General features: G+C 57.7%; 1 protein-coding gene across 6 annotated transcripts in view; it reads right to left on the minus strand.

Moving 5' to 3' along the window:
- The window catches only part of CROCC (ciliary rootlet coiled-coil, rootletin), a 40,972-nt gene that overhangs the window by 7,632 nt on the left and 15,559 nt on the right, over window positions 1-17,781 (minus strand). For all 6 annotated transcript variants that reach the window (XM_072828115.1, XM_072828113.1, XM_072828111.1 and 3 more), the window contains 15 exons: window positions 17,486-17,685; window positions 15,690-15,872; window positions 14,271-14,415; window positions 13,497-13,643; window positions 12,855-13,085; window positions 11,938-12,131; window positions 11,526-11,653; window positions 10,228-10,397; window positions 8,458-8,637; window positions 7,573-7,707; window positions 7,128-7,271; window positions 6,457-6,695; window positions 5,811-5,970; window positions 4,105-4,272; window positions 2,584-2,956 (listed from right to left, as the gene is read on the minus strand). In XM_072828115.1, the coding sequence (XP_072684216.1) occupies window positions 2,584-2,956; window positions 4,105-4,272; window positions 5,811-5,970; window positions 6,457-6,695; window positions 7,128-7,271; window positions 7,573-7,707; window positions 8,458-8,637; window positions 10,228-10,397; window positions 11,526-11,653; window positions 11,938-12,131; window positions 12,855-13,085; window positions 13,497-13,643; window positions 14,271-14,415; window positions 15,690-15,872; window positions 17,486-17,685 (2,797 nt within the window). The remainder of the gene's footprint in view (window positions 1-2,583; window positions 2,957-4,104; window positions 4,273-5,810; window positions 5,971-6,456; window positions 6,696-7,127; window positions 7,272-7,572; window positions 7,708-8,457; window positions 8,638-10,227; window positions 10,398-11,525; window positions 11,654-11,937; window positions 12,132-12,854; window positions 13,086-13,496; window positions 13,644-14,270; window positions 14,416-15,689; window positions 15,873-17,485; window positions 17,686-17,781) is intronic.

Below are 17,781 nucleotides of genomic sequence, written 5' to 3' on the forward strand. Positions count from 1 at the left end.
GGCCAGGCACTGGGCTTCCGGACATCCTATTCCACTTTCATAATGATTGTCTGAGAAGTAAAGACCCATGTCCCAACTTCACGGCCTGGACGGGCTCAAAGCAATTAGGGGACTTGGTTGGCCTCAAAGCTGGGAAGATCCCGAGCTGAGATGTGGAACCAGGTAGCCCTATTTCCCGGCAGAAAAATGAACTTTGCTTGAAGAGGTGGGAGGGGCGGTGCGCAGAGACAGCGCGGCGCCTGGAGGTCAGCGTCGGAACTGCAGGGCGGGGGGTCAGCCTGGGCCAAGTGACCCCCAAGCTGCCCCCCAGCTCCCACCAGCACCCATGGGACCCAGAGCGGGACATCTACCCACGGCCCCTAAGGGCTCCCACCTCCATCTTCACGGGGGCCTGCAAGGATTACCCAAGCAAATCCTGTCGCCACGTCTCCTCCCATTCTCCACACCTTGCTCCCTGCCCTCCCGCCGCTCTGTCCTTTGCTGCTCACCAGACAGCGGACCTGCCACTCAGGACCTCCCACTTGTCCACAGTCTCTTCTCCTACCCATCCTACCTACCACCTCCCCAGTGGGGCTCCCCATCTCCCATACAAAGACCCCTGCCCCCGCCCCTGCCCTTGCTGCATCTTTATAAAGTGCCTTTACTGCAGGGTGCCTGGGCGGCTCAGTCTGTTGAGTGTCCAAGTCTCCATTTCAGCTCAGGTCATGACCTTGGGGTCCTGGGAATGAGCCCTAAGTTGGGCTCCACGCTCAGCGGGGAGTCTGCTTCTCCCTCTGCCCCTCCCCCTGCTCCTTCTCTCTCTCTCAAATAAGTAATCTTAAAAAAAAAAAAAAGGAGAAAATGTGGACACACACACAAGAAGGCCATGTGAAGGCTAGAGCTCTGCTGCCACAAGCCTTGGAACTACAAGCAGCCAGGAGAGGCCTGGGACACATCCTTCCCTAGCGACTTCAGAGGGAGCATGGCCCTGCCAACACCTTGATCTCAGACTTCTGGCCTCCAGAACAGTGAGACACAAATTTCTGTTGCTTAAACACTCAGTTTACAGTACTTTGCGTTGGCAGCCCCGAGCAAATTACGATGTACAACCTCAAACAGAAACTCTGCGCCCACTAAACAATAGCTCCCCATTTTCCCTCCCCCAAGCCCCTGGGAACCCCTAATCTGTAGGCATTTCATATAAAGTTAGCTCATACTATACTTGTCCTTTTATGACTGGCTTCTTTCACTTAACATAACGTTATCAAGACTCATCCACGTTGTAACGTTGTAACGTGTGTCAGAATGTCAGTGTCTTTTTTTTTTTTTTTTTTTTTGAGAGTGTGAGTTGGGGGGTACTGAGAGAGGGAGAGAGAGAGAACCCCAGGCAGACTCTGTGCTCAGTGCAGGCCCTGACACAGGGCTCGATCTCATGACCCTGAGATCATGACCTGAGCTGAAGTCAAGAGTCTGAAGCTTAAGCGACTGAGCCACCCAGGTGCCCCAGAATGTCACTGCTTTTTAAAGCTGAGTAACATTGCTCTGTATGGATACACCATATTTTACTTATCTATTTATCTGTCGGTGGAGAGGTTGATTCCGCCCTTTGGCTACCGTGAATAATGCTGCTATGGACACTAGTGTACACATATCTGTTCCAGTCCCCTTTTTCAGTTCTTTTGGTTTTATACCTAGAACTCGAACTGCTGGGGCACATGGTAATTCTAAGTTTTTTGAGGAGCTGCCAAGTATTTTCTACAGCAGGGGTGCTGTTTTATATTCTCACTAGCAATGCCCTTGGATGCGTTTTTTCCTTGCCTATTTTCCAGGCCTTATGTTCTCTATTTCATTTATATACCACTTTTACTGTCTGCTACTCCTATCCCTACACTATAAACTCCGTAAGAGCAAAAATGCTAGTCAGTTTTGTTTACTGCTCCAACCAACTGCATCCAGCACATAGTAGGTGCTTCATAAACATTGAATAACTGAGTGAATGTGATCCTGGGGTTAAATCTGCAGATTTGAAGAGGCAACAAATGCCTCAATATCCCATACTGAATTGCCAGCTGTGCTAAGATTCCACGGGTTCTAGTCTAGGCCCTAGGAATCAAGATATCAGGGTGAGTCAAGGTGGATGCTCTGGACAGGTGTGCTCACACCCCCTGAAGCACAGGGCTGACTTCCCCGGGGTCATCCACCGGGCCTTAGGAGCAGCTGGAAGGGGTCTTAGGCTGGGTGTGTATCTGTCTGGCCGTGACACTGGGGTCACAAGCCTAGTATGGAGGGGTATCAAGCTAGGAGTGGGAGACTGAGGAGGATGGGGTGCTGATGGAGAGGAGTGGTGAGCACCGACTATAGTAGATGGAGCCTCAAAGCCTGGGCAGAGTCAGGGACATTAAGAAGCAGCACCATCACCCCCTTGAAGATGAAGCAACCAAGGGAGCACGGATCAGCAGAGGGGAGGAGCCTCGGCAGGCTCCCCAGAGGGAAGGGCAGTGACATGGGGTTGGGGTCTCAACTCCTCATCAAAGGAGAGGTGCAGCCCCCTGGAGCGGACCTAGGCGGGGGCCCGGCCAGGGATGGGGACCCTGCTCTGCTCACCTCCGGCCGGTGCACTCCGGGTCGGGGAGCTGGGCGAGGGCAGCGGGGCCGGGCTGGGGGAGCGCCCGAGGCCCAGGCCCCGGCGCAGGGCTGAGCGCAGGCCGCCCAGCTGGACCTCAGCCGCACGCCGCTGCGCCTCCACCCGGGCCAGCTCGGCCTCCAGGCCTTGCCCCCGGCCCTCAGCTGCGCTCAGCCGCAGCCCCAGCTCCGCGATCTCGGCCCGCGCCGCCTCCAGTTTCAGCTCCAGGCTGCGGGCGTGGTCCAGCTGCTGCTTCTCCGCACCGCGCGCCTCCTCCAGGGAGCCCAGCAGGCCTCGCTCGCGGGCCCGGAACTCGCCCTCTTGCTCCTGCAGCTTCCTCTGGGCCCCCTGGAGCTGGGGCGGGCCACGCGGGGAGGTGGGAGTCAGCAAGGCCGCCCCCAACCCAACACCCCACCTCCCAGACCCAGCCTGGGGCCCCTCCCCAAAAGCAGCTTGCACGAGACCCGAGTTTTAGCGGTCCCCACACCCAGGCAAGATGTGCAGGAACAGCCACGGGAGTGTGGGAGTTAACTACTAGAATCTGCTTTCTCTCTTCCGTGTATAACGCCCCGTAGTATTAGCAATAAACTAACAACCAACACCTACTTGGATAGGACTTATCAGGGCCAGGTACTAAGTACTTTTAAAAAAACTCAACTCTACCACTATGAATCATCTCCGTTTTACAGATGAGGAAACTGAGGCACACAGCAATGGCATGACTTACTCAAGGCCACATAGCTACTACGTTGAGAGCCAGGATTCAAACCCAGGCCCCCCGGCTCCAGAGACTGTTCTTTTAACTACTGAGTTGTACTGCCTCTCAGTGCACATAATTTATCAATATATCACACAACGGGGCATGTGCTAAAAAATTACGTTCTGATGGAGTGCATGGTCACACACATACCCCTCTGGTCTAGAGAATAAGTCACCCCCTCGTGGTCACCAGTTTCACTAGAAACCACCATCTATGGAGGACCTGGGAGCCAAGACCTATGGCAGGGCCCCCATCCCATGAATGCTCCGATGCAAGGAGAGGTCAAGTGACATAGTCAAGGTCGCAGTAGATTCACTACAGTGAAACAGCCAGAAAAGCAGAATGGAAAGAGAGCAGGCTCTGGAGTCAGATCTGAGCGGCTGTGTCACCTTGATAGACCCCTTGACCTCTCTGAGCCTAAGTGTCTGATTCTCTGTGTAAAAGGGGGTTAAGCATACCTACCTCATGAGGCTGCCGGGAGAATCAAACACGGTTATGCCTACAGAGCTTCCCCTCACCCCCCACCCCCACCCCCGCTACACAGTTCTTGCGGTTGTTATTACTATCACACCCGGGGAAGAGTCTCACAGAGTGGGGGACAGGGACGAGTCCTAGGGAGTGATCTCTCAGAATGACTCCAGCACTGGAGTCCCCCTGCTTCTTGCTGGTGAGAGAAAGCACAGGGCACCCCAGCTGTCTCCTGAGACCCTCCCCATCCACACAGCCCGCCCACCCGGGTTACCTCCTGCCGCACGGCCTCCATGCTGGCCTCGCCCTTCAGCAGCTTCTGTCGGAGGCCCAGGGCCTCCCGCCGGCCCTCCTTCTCTGTCCGCTCGCCCAGCGTCAGGCGGCCTTGCAACTCCACTAGCTCCCGGCCCAGCCTGGCGTTCTCACTGTCCAGCATCTTCATCTGGGGGAGACAGTGGACACAGGTAGGACCTCAGACCCTTCTCAGCATCCACAGCCCCTTCTAGCCCAAGGTGCTGAGGGCCTCTTCAGTTCTGCCCCATACCTTGCCTGGCCCGGGCACACGTGCACTCAGGACCCACTGATCTAGGGACAGGAACACCGACCACCACCTCAAACCCACGGGGAACCTGCCCCAGACACCGAGCTCCAGCCATGCCAGGCCCTGGGGGCCAGGACCCCCACTGGCCACCTCATCGTAACCACTCATCATGGGGAGTGGTGAACCCCCCATCAGAAGAGGAAGAGGAACTATAGGGCAGGAACCACAGCTTCCCAGCCACCTTTCTCTCTGGGTATGCCTGACTTTTTTTTTTTTTTTTTGTATGCCTGACTTTTATGGGGTACTTACCAGGTGTCCATCCCTGTTCTAAGCACTTCAATTGTATGAGCTCATTCATCTTTACACAAGTCTATAGGGGCAGGTACTAACATCATCCTTGTTTAACAGATGAGAAAACTGAAGCTCAGAGAAGTGACTTGTCCAAAGTCACACAGCACACAAGCCGCAGACTGGAAGTCAATCTCAGACATGCGGAATGCAAAGGTGCGTCCTAAGCCCCTAGTTCCCCAGGGGAGGAGGTGGGGGGTAAGACCAACTACCCCACAGCGCTGGAGTGAGGGAGGAACACAGATCATCATGCTGTTGCACGAAAAGCGCCCAGCAAGAGCCTGGCACAGAAATGTGACTTCCTTTCAGGGACTCCTGTGGTTTCCCAGGACTTCAACCCAACAGGAAGGGGCTTGAAGTGTTTGTAAACGGGGCTACTGGTGGGAGATAAAGAGGATTAGGTATTCAGGCTGTGATATCTCTGGGCAAGGCAAAGCCTCGGAACCCAATGGGGCTGTCGCCTGTTCTGCGAGTCTTCTGGGAAAGCCTGAGCCGACGATGGTTTTTATATTTTTAAACAGTTGGAAATGGTTTCTTTTTAAATGGCTGGAAGAAGATCCAAGAAGAGCAACATTTCTTACATGTGAAAAATGATATAAAACTCAAATTTCAGTGTCCATAAACAAAGTTTTAATGGAACACATGCCCACGCATTTATATACCGTGTGGGGCTGCTTTCTCACTATAATGAGAGTTGGGGAGTTGCGACAGACTCTATGGCCTGCAAAGCTACAAATATTTACTGTTGGGCTCTTTATAGAAAATGTTTGCCAGCTCGTGATCCATCTCATGGGGGCTGCACCTCTTCTTGTTCACAGACTCCTCTGAGATTTGGACAAGAGCTCCAGACCCTCTTCTTGGAGAAATGTGAATGACTACGTACATAACTGCGTACAAGTACACACACACACACACACACACACACACACATGCAGAGTTGCAGGGGTTCTTAAATTGAAAAGACTTGCTATATAGTTCAAAGCCTTGGGGACCATGCAGGGGACCATGGAGGGAACCACACTCCATAAAAGCGTGGGGTGCTACTGGTCCAGCAGCAAGTGCCCAGCGAGGTGTAGCACCAGGGAGGGTACCTGCCGCCGGAGCTCCTGCAGCTCCCTGCGGGCCTCCAGCCGGGAGCGCTCCACCTCCTGCAGCCCAGCCCGCAGCTCCTCGGCCTCCTTGCCCACAGCCACCCGTGCCTCCGTGAGGAGCGCCAGCTTCTGCTCCTTGTCCTCATTGGCAAGCTTCAGGCTGGAGTGGGGAGAAGACAGAGGTCAGAGGCAGCCACAGGTCCTGAGAAGAGTACGCTGTGGGGCTCTACACAGAGGCCTGCTCCTCTAATCCTTCCAGTGGGTCCGGCCAGCTCTTGGCCTAGAGGTGCCCCACATGCTAAGTGACCACGTGGCCCCTCCTGAGCTAAGCCCTGTAGGGCTGGGGGCCAGGCCCGAGGCCACAAGACACAGACTCCAAGGTCAGAACTAGTCTCCAGGGTGACACCCAGCAGGTGGGGTCAGAGTCTGGACCCAACCTTGCCTGCCATACCTTTCCCCTTTTTTCAGGTAGAAAAATCACCTAAAACCACCCCAAGCGCTCAGCTGTGGTTCAAGGGCAAAGACTCTCCCTATCTGTGTGATTTCTCCAGCATCTTGGGGGTGAAGGCAGCTTCTAGGGACAAGATCCAGTGTGAAGGATGCGCTTGGTGAAGGACTCAGAGCTGGTCCCCTCGCGTCACCTCACCTGATCCGTTCGCTCTCAGCCTTCTTCACGGCCGCCCGCAGCTCCTCGTTGGTCCGCCGCAGGGCCTCGCGCTCCTGGACACCCTCGCTCAGGCTGCGCCGCAGCTCGCTGGCCTCCTGGCGCTGGGCCTCGCGGCCATCCTGACCCTCCCGTACCTGGCGCTGGGCCTCCAGCAGCTCCCGCCGCAGCCCGTCCCGGGCATCCTCCAGCAGGCGCAGCTGCGTCCGAAGCTCTTCTGCCTGGGAGGATGGCAGGTCATCACAGGACACGGGACAGGCCCCACTCCAGCTGGGACTTGGCAGAAACCAGCCCACATCCGAGTCCCCGGCCACAGGCACCTGCCCCCTCGCTCTCAGCAACTCAGACCACACGTGGGAGTTCTGATTTGGGGCACGGCATGCCAGAGTTGGTGGTATTAGGGCCTGAAATAATCATCCACCGAGATCTTTCTATGGAGGGACATCAAGAGGGCAGGGACCTCCCCAATGCCCTGAGTCCCAGATGTACACAACAAGGACTCAATAAATGCTTACTGCTTCCTTTCTGCGTTGGCTGTCCATTTGTTCTCACATGCAGGGACAGATCTGACACTCTTCTTTCTGGGCCCCTAGCAGGCCAGGCCCCCAGTGGCATTTAGTGTGCTGCCCGGAGGAGGGGGACGGACAGCTTACCTCGCGCGTGGAGGATTCCCGCTGCCTCTCCAGGTTTCGGGCCTGTTCTTGTAGCCTCTTCACCTCCTGGGCATGTGTGTCTGCAGCCTCCTCCAGCTGGGCCCGTAGGTCCCGCAGCTCGGACATCAGAGCATTCACGGTGCTCTAGGACAGGTGGACTCCTCAGATGTGGGGAGGAGTCCCACACCTGGCTCTTCAGTGGGGCCTGCCAGCTGTCCCCCTTCAGCCCCTCCTGCTGCCTGGCCAGGCCACCCGCTGATCCCCTGATGCCCAGCGAGTGCGGTCCCCGCACCGTTCTCTGCCTCGGCTATGCCTCCTCCCTCTGATGGGGACTCCCAAGAAAGGGCTGAAGCTCCCCCACGGCCAGGAGCCTTCCCCAGGGCAGAGCCATGCCCCTTCCCCACAGACGGGGGCTGAGCCTCCCGCTCACACAGAGCTGCCCTACCCGGTCCTGCTCCTGCCGGCTCTGAGCGTCTCTCTTCTGTCGCTCCATCTCCAGGGAGATGGCGGCCAGGCTGTGCTGTGTGCCCATCAGCTTCTCCGACAGTGCTGTCTTCTCGGACTCCTTCAGGGACAGGGCCTGGGCGGAGGCAGGGAGCCAAGGGGCTTGGGGGCTCGGTGGGTCACAGGGCCATGCTCGGGCTTCCTACCCCCCGCCCTGGGGAAGGTGCCCACTGGGGGCTCGGGACCTTGTCTGGGTCACCACAGCGGGCCACAGGGCTGCGGTGCAGATTCACCCCCTCTGTAGCCCCAGAAAAGGCCACGGCAGCCCTAACAGTAAGTCTGGACAGGGACGCAACCTCGAAATCTTGCTAATGTGTCACAACAATCCTTTCCCTTCCTTATTCTCCTTTTACAGATGAGGAAACAGACTCAAGAGGTAAAGTGACTTGCTCAGGGTGACAGCTGGCGAGGAGACGGACGCAGTCCGGCCTGACTCCATTACATTACAGGCAAGTCAGGAGTTAGCTCTTTTGAGGGGGGTCACGGGGACGGCTCAGAAGGCAGTCCTGGGGGCTCCACGGCCAGCCCCTGGGGGCGGAACTGATGACAGACCCTGGGCCAGCTTTCCCGGCCCCGGCGCTCATGTATCATGAATGCGGCTGCCACTCAGGGAGTTCCCACCACGTAGAGGCATGGCTTGCTGAACATGGGTCTCAGCAATGCTTCACATATGACCTTTGGACCCCCTCATCCTGCAGGGGATGACGGTGTGCTCCAGAGAGGGCCTCGTAGCTCCTAGCTCCTAGCTGCTGGGTGGCTGACCAAGGACCAGCCCGGAACAGGGGCCCCTCAGGCAGCAGCAGAGGCCACACCAGGGCTCACGTACCTGTTGCTTCTCGCTCTCGGCCAGGAGGAGGCCCTCATCACGCTCCTGCTGCAGGGCGGCGATCTCTTCACTCAGCTCTTCCTTCTCGGCCTCCAGTCGTGCCAGCAGCTCCTCCCGCTCCCGCTGCAGCTGACTCTGCAGCTGGGCCCGCTCGGCCTCCAGCTCCCGCCAGGCAGCCTCCTGCAGGCCAGGCAAGGGCACGTGTGACCCACGAGGCTGGGCCCAGACAGCAACTTCAGGGCCGCAAGAGCCACTCGCAGCCCAGACCCTGAGGGGCAGGGCAGGTGACCAGATAACTACGAGGTGGGGTAAGTGATAAGGACTGTGACGGGGACACGCCGGAGCTGTGCAGGCCCCAGGGATTGGCGGCAGCCTGGCCTGGGGGTCAGAGAACATTTCCCAAGGGAGAGATGGGCAGCAGTTAGCCAGGTCAAGACAGAAAAGCAACAGAAGCCCGGGCCCAGAGTCCAGCCCCAGAGATGGCCTGGAGGATAGAGAAAACCCGGCACGCCATTTAAGGTCCCCGGAGCTTGGATGACAAGGGGGACATGGTGAGCAAAGGAACCAGAGTCCCACGCCTTAGCCGGGCCAGGCCCTAAGGGCTGCAGGGAGGGCCAGGCTGATTCTGAGAACAGTCGGGGCAACAGAGAGCCTCAAGTCAGGGCGACAAGCAGTAATCTGAATTTGGGACTCAGGAGTTGTTCAAAGCTATGGAAGAAGGACCGGGATTGGGGCTCGGGTAGAGAGGGGCTGGGCGGGCTGTGAGGGACCAAGGGGGGCGGGGGAGGCAGAGCAGATGGACGGAAGAGCACAGATTTGGTGACAAAGAGGCCAAGTCAGAAGGTGCAGGAGGAGTCAGAGAGGACACGGGAGTTTGAATCCCTGGGGACTGGGGGGTGGGCGGTTAGATCCACAGGGCAAGAACGGCGCCTTCGGGGTCCCTCGGGGTCCCACAGGGACCGGGCCCCAGCGCCAGGCCTAGCAACTTTGGGAGGAGGCACAAGTGCTCCTTCTTCAAATGCTTTGCTGCCACCTGCTGGAGAAGTGAGACCCTAGCTCCCCAAAGCCAAGAAGACTAGGCGGGGATGTGGTGCCCCACTGGTCACAGAGCGACAGCCCGGACCTCTGTCAGAGGCAGCCCTGTCCCACATGGGTGCCTCGGGTCCCTTGCCCTGAGGCCTGCTCTGGACAGTAACTCAGTGCCATAGCAAGAGTGGAGCACTTAGGAAGTGCCAGTCATTACGCTAAACCCTTTATACAGATTATCTCGCCTCATCCTCTCCCCGTCATCACAGACAGGGAAATGAAGGCACTTTAGGTAACCTAACCAGGACGTGGCCAAGATCAGGTCCAAACCCAGGCAACGAAATTCTAGAACAAGTGTTCTTAGATAGCTCTGTTTTGGCTTCTAGTAACCTGGCTCTATGCCTTTCATGTGCTCAGGTCCCAGAGGGGTCTTTCATATGCAAACAGTACATCTTAGCAAATGAAAACGCTTCCCTACTATACATTAAATTAGACCAGCATTTCCCAAATGTCTGGACCTTGTAATCAAAATCACTAGGACTGAACCAGATTTGGGGCCTGGGAATCCATATGTTTGATAAAGCATCCCCAGTGGATCTCAGCTGCCCTTAGGGTCTCTGGAACAGAGATGAAGTTCCATTTCACAGATTTGGAGACTGATGCAGAGTGAGAAGGATGAGTTCTCTGAGGTCACATTGGAGACACTGGTTCAGAGCCCTGCCTGCCCCAACCAGCTACCCGAACCTTCTCTTGCTGGAGTCGCTGCAAGTCCTCCTCGTGAGCCACCCGCTGCTCCCGCAGAGAGGCCTGGGCCTCCCGCTCAGCCTGCACCAGCTTCTGAGCCATCAGCTCCTTGTCCAGAGCTGCCTTCTCCTCCGTGGTTGTCACCTGTTGCCGTAGGCCCACCAGCTCTCCTGCACAGGAGGGATAGGAGGAGGGGACAGGCTTGGGCCAGGACATCCCCACGGGGCAGCATCTTCAAACCAGACGAGCCACGTGGGTACGATCCCAGAGAGGAGAGCGGGGGATCTAGGCTGCGTTCTCTTGGAGAAGCTTCTTGCCCTCCCTGGGCCTATTCCCCCATCTGCCACATGATCCCACTGGCCCTGTCCCCCTCCCCATCTACCTGGAATGGCGTTCAAAGGAATGAAATGACATGAGGAAGACCCCCCAGATGGGGAGGTTAGCCAAAGAGAACAACCCACATTATGGATTGAGTGCTTAGTAGGGGTCCGACTCCTGGCTGAGCACGCGAGAGATCTACTCTCACTGCAGCCTCACTATAACACACAGGTAGCTTATCTCGTACCCAGTCTACAGAGGAGGAAATGGAGGCTCAGAGGAGACAGGGAATTCCCCAAAGCTGCACAGTTTTCCAAAAGGCATTTCCTCTAATGACTGATTGTCATAAACACGCTTGCTGGGCTGTCAGCACTAAAGGACGTGACGACGGGGAAGCTACACCCCACTGTGGACAATCCAAAAGCCATCTCCTGGGTCAGAAGCCCGCCAGAGACCGTCAGCATTTCCCCTCCTGGTTCTGTCCGGCTCAGGTAGACGCGGACAGGAAAGTTCATTTCCATGGCCCAAGTAGACGCCTAGTCAATGCTTGTTGAGCAAGAGGAACCCCCCTAAGTTCAGACATTGGGCGGGGAATGTGGAGGGAAGCGGGGCTGGGAGCGTGGGGCTGAGAGAGTCCACGGCTGTGCAGAGAACTCAGACCACGCTCAGTGCCCTGGTGACGAGAAACAGCCACCGCTGGCTGAACCAGGCACTGGGCCAAGGTCCTCACGTGCCCTTCTCGCCTCATCCTGGCAACAGCCTTAGAAGGTGAGCATTATCACCTCTGTCGGATGAGGAACCTGTGGTCCAGAGCGGGAAGGGGCTTGCTTGAGAAAGCTCGGATCTAAGTGGCAGTAGCAGCGCTGGGACTCAGGTCAGCCAGACTCCAAAGCCAGTGCTCCCAACATCCGGAGACCCCAGAAAGCGACAGGTTACAGCCTGGGCTGGAGTTCCCTACCCCCAACCCAGGCCCCCCATACCAGTCAGGGCCTCCTTGGTCAGCAGCAGGGCCTGCCCATCGGCTTCCAGCTGCTCCCGGCGGGCTTCGAGCTGCGCCAGCTGCCGCCGCACCTCAAACAGGCTACCCTCCAGGGCTTCCTTCTCCAGGCTGCAGCACACACGATCCCTGAGGCCTTGGGACTCAGCCTCCCGGGCCCCAGGAAACTGTGACTCCCAGGGCGGGGCCAGCCGTGGGCCGGGCGCCAGCCTACCTGCTCAGCCGGGCCCACGCTCCCTGGGGATGCCTGGGCCCTCGCTAGGACTTGCCGGCAAGCCTGGCTCCTAAGTAACTGTCCCGGTGGACCAATGCCAGGGTGTGGCTGGTCACCGTGTGGCCCCGAGCAGACCCCGCCCCCCACCCCAGGGTGGGCTGGGCAGAGCCTGAGGCCTTACCGTAAGCGCGTGGCCTCCTCCGACAGGGTCCGGCCCTCGCGCTCAGCTGCCGCCAGCTGCACCGCCAGGCCGGCCCGCTCCCTGGCCAGCGCCTCCTTCTCCCGGGATGCCCGGTCCAACGCCTCCACCTGCCGTTGCGTCTCCCTCCGTGCCTGCTCCAGCTCTTGTTCCCGCCCGCTTAGCTGCCGGGAGAGCTGGCCCCCACCCAGGCATTGTGAGCACCACTCCCCAAATCTCCCGGCTGCTCACCAAGCAGCACCCCAACCCTGAGCCCAACCCAGGCCTGGCCGGGCAGGTGGGAGACCTGGGTTCAAGCTCAGACTCTGCCCCGATGTGCTATGTGTACTTGGGACAAATCACAGGCTCCTCTGGACCTGCACTGTACACACATACAAAAATAAGTGTCCTCCCACAGTTTAGGGAGTAGCTTTCTGCACCCTAAGACTTTCAGAGGAGCTTAACATACAAAACAGACTCAGAGTGAAGACCTGGAGCCCTGCTCCCTATGCCTCATGGCCCACCCCCCAGAGCCCCTTCCCAGGAGCCCAGGCCCTCTAGGACAGACACTGTATGAAGGTTCCTGGATCCCTAAAACCCTAAGGCACCTTCCAGCTATGTCCTAAAAAGTCTGAAATTCTAACGCAAAATTTATCTGGTATCATATGAATTTTTACTGAGCGCCCATTCATCTACCAAGGGCTTACACGGGTGTACTCTTCAGAACAATGTTTTGCGATAAGAACTAGCCTCGCATTACAAACAGGACAACTGAGGCATCGGGAGGTTGGGTAGCCCGCCCAAGGCTCCCAGCTAGCAAAGGGAGGGCTGGATTTAAACCCCGAATCAGGCTCCCAGGCCCGGGAGTTACGCCAGGACAGGATGCGGGAGGCTGGAGCCCCCCCACCCCGTACACCCACCTGCGCCAGCTGCTCCTGGAGCCTGCAGCGCTCCTGGCGCAGTGTGGGAAGCTGGTCCTCCAGGGCCTCCCGGGCCTGCTCTGCCACCCGGAGGGAGCCCTCCAGGCCCTGCTGCTCCACCTCTTGCTCCAGCCTCAGCTGCTCCAGCCGCTCCTGCTCCTCCCGCGCCAAGGAGGCCTCCTGTTCCACCTGCCGCTGCCGGCCCAGCAGGGCTGCCTTTTCCTCTTCTAGCTGAGGCAGCCAGGGGGAAGCCAAGGAGCGTCGGCTCAGCCCCTCCACCTGCGGTAGGGGGTCCCACCCAGGACCAAGGATGCCCCCTCCCCTCACCCCGCCCACCCATCCCAGCCAGCCCGGGCGAGGCTCCCTGGGGTAAGGGGCAGTCCCTTGGGCGTGTGGACACTGAGGAGGGGGCAGTACAGAGGAGGGCTCAGGGAGCTGCTTCCTCTCACGTGGAGTCAGGACAGAACAGAGACAGAAAGAGAGGCAGCGGCCAAGACAGGGCCAGGGCCAGAGGTGTACAGGGAGCTGTGCACCGAGGCAGGGGTCGGGGCTGGGGCTGGCCCCAGGGCACCTCGGCCAGTGCGGCTTCTGAGTGGGGAGGGCAGGGCCCGGGGCAGGTGGGCCCGCTGGCACCCGGCATACCTGGGCGACAAGGCGGTTCAGACCCAGCTTGTCCTGGGCAAGGCTCTCATTGAGGGCGCTCAGCTTGGACAAGGAGTCCCGCAGAGAGGCCTCCTCCACCCTCAGCTTGGTCATTGAGAGCTCGAGCTCCACGCGGCCAGCCTCTGCCTGTGGGGCCAGGGTGGCCAGAGACGGTCAGATGGAGAGACAGGGAGGGGAGAGCCAGGGAGAGGCAGGAAAAGATATGCGGAGACACGGAGATGGGAGAAGGCAGAGAGATGGAGGCAGGGGGCAAGGAGAAAAAAGAGGCAGAGAGATGAGCCCCTCAGAGATGGGGGGGGCGGTGCAGAGGACACAAAGTGAGGCAGAAAACCGGCTGCCTATGAAGCTATCAGAAGCCGCCCGGGGCAGGGCTGGGCAGGAGCAGGAGAACCCAGCTCTCGCAGGGCAGGGCCAGGCTCACAGGGCCTCCAGAGTGGTGTGGGAGGGCACCGCTCAGGACCCAGATCTCAGGGCTGGGGCAGGCACCTCTCACAGACCCCACGGAACCTGTGTCCAGAGATCGGACGGGATAACCTGAACGACAGGCACTGCCCCAGGAGCATCTGGAAAAGCAAGGACGTGACCACTAATAGAGGTCAGTTCACCTATGGCTGGGGTCAGAGGTCAGCCTACGGTCTGGGTGGAAGGGGTCAGCGGCCACCCCGACACCGGGGTCAGTCTGTGGCCAGAGCTAGAGGGCCTGGGGCCTAGGGCACAGGCAGGTTTGTGGCTGTGCAGCACATGGGGTCCCACCTTGCTCAGCGCCTCAGCCACCTCGGCCTTCTCAGCCTCCAGCACGTCCCGCTGCAGCGTGGCACAGCTCAGCGCCTCCCTCACCTCCACCAGCTCCTTCGCCAGCCCTGAGCGCCTCACTTCCAGCTGCTCTAGTTGTCTGTGGCTGTGGACAGAGGGTGGGTGGTGGGCGCCCTGCATCACTTCCCTGCCCAGAGTCTCCCGCAGCCAGACAACGTTGGCGTGGGCCAGGGACCAGGCCTGAGAGAGGAGCCTTGGAGGCCAGGGCCTCCCTCATAAGGACAGCCAAGCCCTCCACTTTTGGCTCTGTGACTCTGGGCCTCAGTTTTCATATCTGCAAAATGGGGTAACAGCTGCCTCATGAGGCTGTTCTAAGGATACGTGACCTACTGAACACGAAGTGCTTAAAACAGTGCGTGACCGATCTCCCCAACAGTCTGCAGAAACAAGAATACCCACCACCGACATACTAAACACCACCATGACTTATGCCTCAGAGGAGAAAGGGGTGCAGCAGTTAAGAGGTTAACTCTGAAGGCAGAACGCTTGGGTTCAAATCCTGGCTCTTCTAATAATGAGCTGCGTGACCTTAGTCAAATCGCATGACCCTTCTGTGCCTGTCTCACCATCCACAAGATGTGGACAGTGACAGGTCCCACATCAGAGTCATACCTTGAGGGCCGAACAAGAGAATCTCAGTGCTTGCGATGGTGTTCGGCACTTGGTCACATTACAATTAAAATTATTACTGTTAATTTTCCATTTAAAAAATAATATCAGGGGCAGCCCGGGTGGCTCAGCGGTTTGGCACCGCCTTCAGCCCAGGGCCTGATCCTGGGGATCCGGGATCGAGTCCCACGTCGGGCTCCCTGCATGGAGCCTGCTTCTCCCTCTGCCTGTGTCTCTGGCTCTCTCTCTCTCTGTCTCTACTAAATAAATAATTTTTTTTAAAGAAAAAAAAAGAAATAAAAAATAATATTAGGGCAGCCCGGGTGGCTCAGCGGTTTAGCGCCGCCTTCAGCCCAGGGCCTGATCCTGGAATCCCGGGATCGAGTCCCACGTCGGGCTCCCTGCATGGAGCCTGCTTCTCCCTCTGCCTGTGTCTCTGGCTCTCTTTCTCTCTCTGTTGTCTCTCATGAATAAGTGAATAAAATTTAAAAAAATAATAATGATATTAATATTACTACTGTTGCTTTAATTTTTCTTGTCACCAGCCATACCCCTACCTCATGGCACTCCTCTGACCCCTGGGAAGTGACAATACCTCTCTGAGCCTGTTTCCTCAAAGGGCCAGGTTGGAAGATTTGGAAGATCTTACATCAGAGGAGTGCTGTGAAGATTCCTCGAGATGGCAGGATGCTGTGGGGAGCCCCAGGGTACATTTCAGTGGCCCTGGCAGAGAGGCCAGAAGCCACTCACCTGCGCTCGAGCTCCCTGCGAGTCCGTGCACTGTCCTGGGCCGTGGCCTCCCGCTCCTCCTCCAGCTGGTCCCGCTGGCGCCGCAGCTCCTCCTGAGCCGCCTGCAGCTTCTCCCGCTCCTGCTGTAGCTCCTCGGCCTGCTGCTGGGCTGCCTGCAGGCTGCAGGCCAGGCTGTCCTTCTCCCTGCAGGACCAGGGGAGGGGAGGCTGAAGGCGATGCTGGGGCTGTTCTCCCCAGAGATGAGGACCGTGCTGCTGTCCTAGCAGGAGCCACATCCTCCGGCCTCTAAGGCACTTGCCTCCAGGAAGCCTTCCTGCCTCCCCCCATGGGTGACTCACTTCATCCACATCTCCCTGGAGCTGACCCCTCCCAGCAGAGGACACCCAGCTTTCCTTCTCCCCCAACCCACCCACCGACTTGGAGGCCCCATGAGATGGATAGAGACACTGGCATTATTTCCAACCACCCCACCAGGTTGAAGAGGCCAGGCTAGGCTCCTCTGCTGCTAGCTCTGCTAGTCCATAGGACCAGGAAATGCCCCTCAGCACCCCGAGCCCCTCAATTCTGGAAGATAGAGCTGGGTGTGCCCAGATGGCAGCTTCCTGCTGCACAGACCGGCAGCACGTGGGAGCCAGAGGGGGAGGGAGGGGGCAACTGGGAACTCTGGAGATTTTCAGCATGCTGCCTTCCCCCCACTTTCAGCAGTCACAGCAAAGGAGGGGGGCATGTGTGTCTGTCACCCCTCCTTCCAAGCCAGCTAGGGTTTTTGGCTGAAGCTAAGGGCTGATCGCTGCCATCGCCTCCGCAGCCCCACCTCTTCACTCGAAGTGGCAACCCAGATGTACACTAGACGCTAAGGCTGGCAGTAGGTGGGAAAAACCATACAGCACGACAGGAAGTAAGAACAGCACGATGCAAAGTGAGGTGTTCACTGTGTACACAGTGACCTAAAATCCCTCCTTCCAAGGCATGGAAAGCACTGGTCTTGCTGTCAGATGGACCTGAATTCCAATTCCTACCCATGGCCACACTGTTGTGTCCGCTTGGACAAGTCTCTCAAGCTCAGGACTGTCACAGCTCTGAACTGCCTGAGCGTGATGGGAAGACTAACTGAGCCTGGCACACGGCAGGTGTACAAGAAGCCTCTTCAGCCTCACCGCCAGGAAGCACCGTGGGAAGCAGAACCAGCGAGTTAACTGTGGTTAGGCTGTGACAAGGTCCCGCCCTTTTATTTCCACCTTCAATTTTCCAACTGTTTATTCTGCTGTTACATTTACGAAAAAAAAAAAAAAAGACAGCAAACAACAACAACAAAAATAACCAGGCATCTAAGAGTAGATAATTTCTTGTCTCCAAGGTCTCCAAGAAACGGTCTAGAATAGCACTGTCAACAGAACTCTCTGAGATGACAGAAATGTTCTCTGGCCATCTGTGGCTACCAAGCACTTAAAATGTGGTGAGGATAACAGAAAGACAGAATTTATACTTTTTTAAATGCTTAATTAATTTAAAGATTTTATTTATTTGACAGAGAGAGAGAACATGAACAGGGGCAAAGGCAGAGGGAGAAGCAGACTCCCTGACAAGCAGGGGCTCAATCCCAGGACCCCAGGATCATGATCTGGGCAGAAGGTAGATGCTTAACCAACCAAGCCACCCAGGCACCCTGATAATGCTTAATTAATTTAAATGTTAACAGACATTCTAGGCCAGTGATGAGCATGTCAGTGCAATCCACATGCTTATGGGCTCGGGCTGGCATTAGACCCAGGCCCCCACCCCGACCTCTCAGGCACCTGCTCAGGAGGCCGATGGTGCTCCGCAGACGCTGGGCCTCGCGCTGGGCGTCCTCATGAGCCTGGGTGGCCCCGTCAGTCTTGTCCCGCAGACGCTGCAGCTGTTCCTCCAGGCTGCGGCGCTCACCCTCGCTGTCACTGAGCTGCTTCCGCAGGGTGCCCAGGAGGTCCTGGCTGGCCTCATAGCGCCCACGCATGTCCTGTGGCATGGGAACCACTGAGTCTGGGGGAGCCCTAGGAAGCTCCCAGAGCGTCCCCTACTCTCTGCTCGTTCCGAGATGTACACCAGCCTACTC

The sequence above is a fragment of the Canis lupus genome, chromosome 5 (genome assembly GCF_048164855.1).
Source record: "Canis lupus baileyi chromosome 5, mCanLup2.hap1, whole genome shotgun sequence".
NCBI lineage: Eukaryota > Metazoa > Chordata > Mammalia > Carnivora > Canidae > Canis > Canis lupus.